General features: G+C 65.1%; 1 protein-coding gene across 1 annotated transcript in view; it reads left to right on the top strand.

Moving 5' to 3' along the window:
- Window positions 1-643: 643 nt before the first annotated feature.
- The window catches only part of UPK2 (uroplakin 2), a 2,468-nt gene continuing 2,010 nt past the window's right edge, over window positions 644-1,101 (top strand). The window contains exon 1 of the mRNA XM_006758711.1: window positions 644-759. Coding sequence (XP_006758774.1) covers window positions 684-759 — 76 coding nt within the window. The 5' untranslated portion in view covers window positions 644-683. The remainder of the gene's footprint in view (window positions 760-1,101) is intronic.

Here is a 1,101-nt window from a genome sequence, read left to right as displayed (position 1 = left end):
GGAGATAGAAACATCAATGATGAGAGAGAATCATGGATGGGCTGCCTCCTGCACGCCCCCCACTGGGGATCCAGCCTGCAACCTGGGCCTGCGTCTGACCGGGAATGGAACTGTGACCTCCTGGTTCATAGGTTGACGCTCAACCACTGACCCAGGCTGGCCGGGCCAGGATTAGAGCCCTTGGCGCTGGGGCCCACGACCAGCCTCTATTCTTGCCCAGCCAAGGCCTGCCAGGAGCCCTGGAGTTGCTCCCCTCTTCCTGAGCCCAGGGCACCCTCAGAGCTCGCTGCCCTCGGAGACCTCCCACAGTGAGGGGAGCCGTCCTCCGCAGGCTGGGCTCCAGACGCACAGGCAGCAAAACCACGGGTGCCCTTCCAGGTGTGGGTCCCAGAAGAAGGGGGGGATTTCCACCCCTTCCCCCACCTTAGTTACCACCACCACCCCATCTGCAGCTGACCAAGCCACCAAGATGCTTACTCTGGGCCTGAGGGCCGCTCCCCATCCTGAAAAACCTGTCTGCCGCCCCCCACCGCCCCCAGGCTGGAAAGCCCAAGGGGCAGGTTGGACAAGATTCCTGTCCAGCCCCTCCCGCCCCAGGACAAAACCGGCAGCCCCAGGGGCAAGGCATCACTTGCCTCCGGAAGCCCCAGCCGCCAGCATCCATTCCAGCTCCCGGCCCAGCTATGGCATCCCTGCTACCCAGCCGGACCTTGCCCTTGACGCTGGCCCTGATGGTTGTCCTGGCCCCGGGGGCTGCAGGTCTCTGCCATTTGGGGGGAGGGGGGCTGGGCCTGGACAGGGGTGGTGCCCCCCCCGCCCCCCCCCGTGCCTTCCAGACTCAGAAAGAGGGGCTCATCTGGTCAGTCGGGGGTGGGGACTGGCGATGGCAGTGACTGGTCATCGGTCATTGAAGCCATCGGCCACTGAGCCCAGTGCACACTCCTGTCCTTGTCCTGGCCCAGGAGGCAGAGCGGCCTCGGGAAGGATCCGAGGCTGGGTAGGGGTGAGGCTGGGCCCACTGGATCTGCAGGTTTGTAGGGTACCCATCTTCTGCAGCCCATGCCTGCCACCTGGCGGTCGGACCAGCAAAGGTCCGTGTTC

This window comes from Myotis davidii, unplaced genomic scaffold, assembly GCF_000327345.1.
Source record: "Myotis davidii unplaced genomic scaffold, ASM32734v1 scaffold355, whole genome shotgun sequence".
Classification (NCBI taxonomy): domain Eukaryota; kingdom Metazoa; phylum Chordata; class Mammalia; order Chiroptera; family Vespertilionidae; genus Myotis; species Myotis davidii.
Note: the sequence above shows the minus strand (reverse complement) of the source record. Positions and strands in the feature narration are given on the sequence as shown.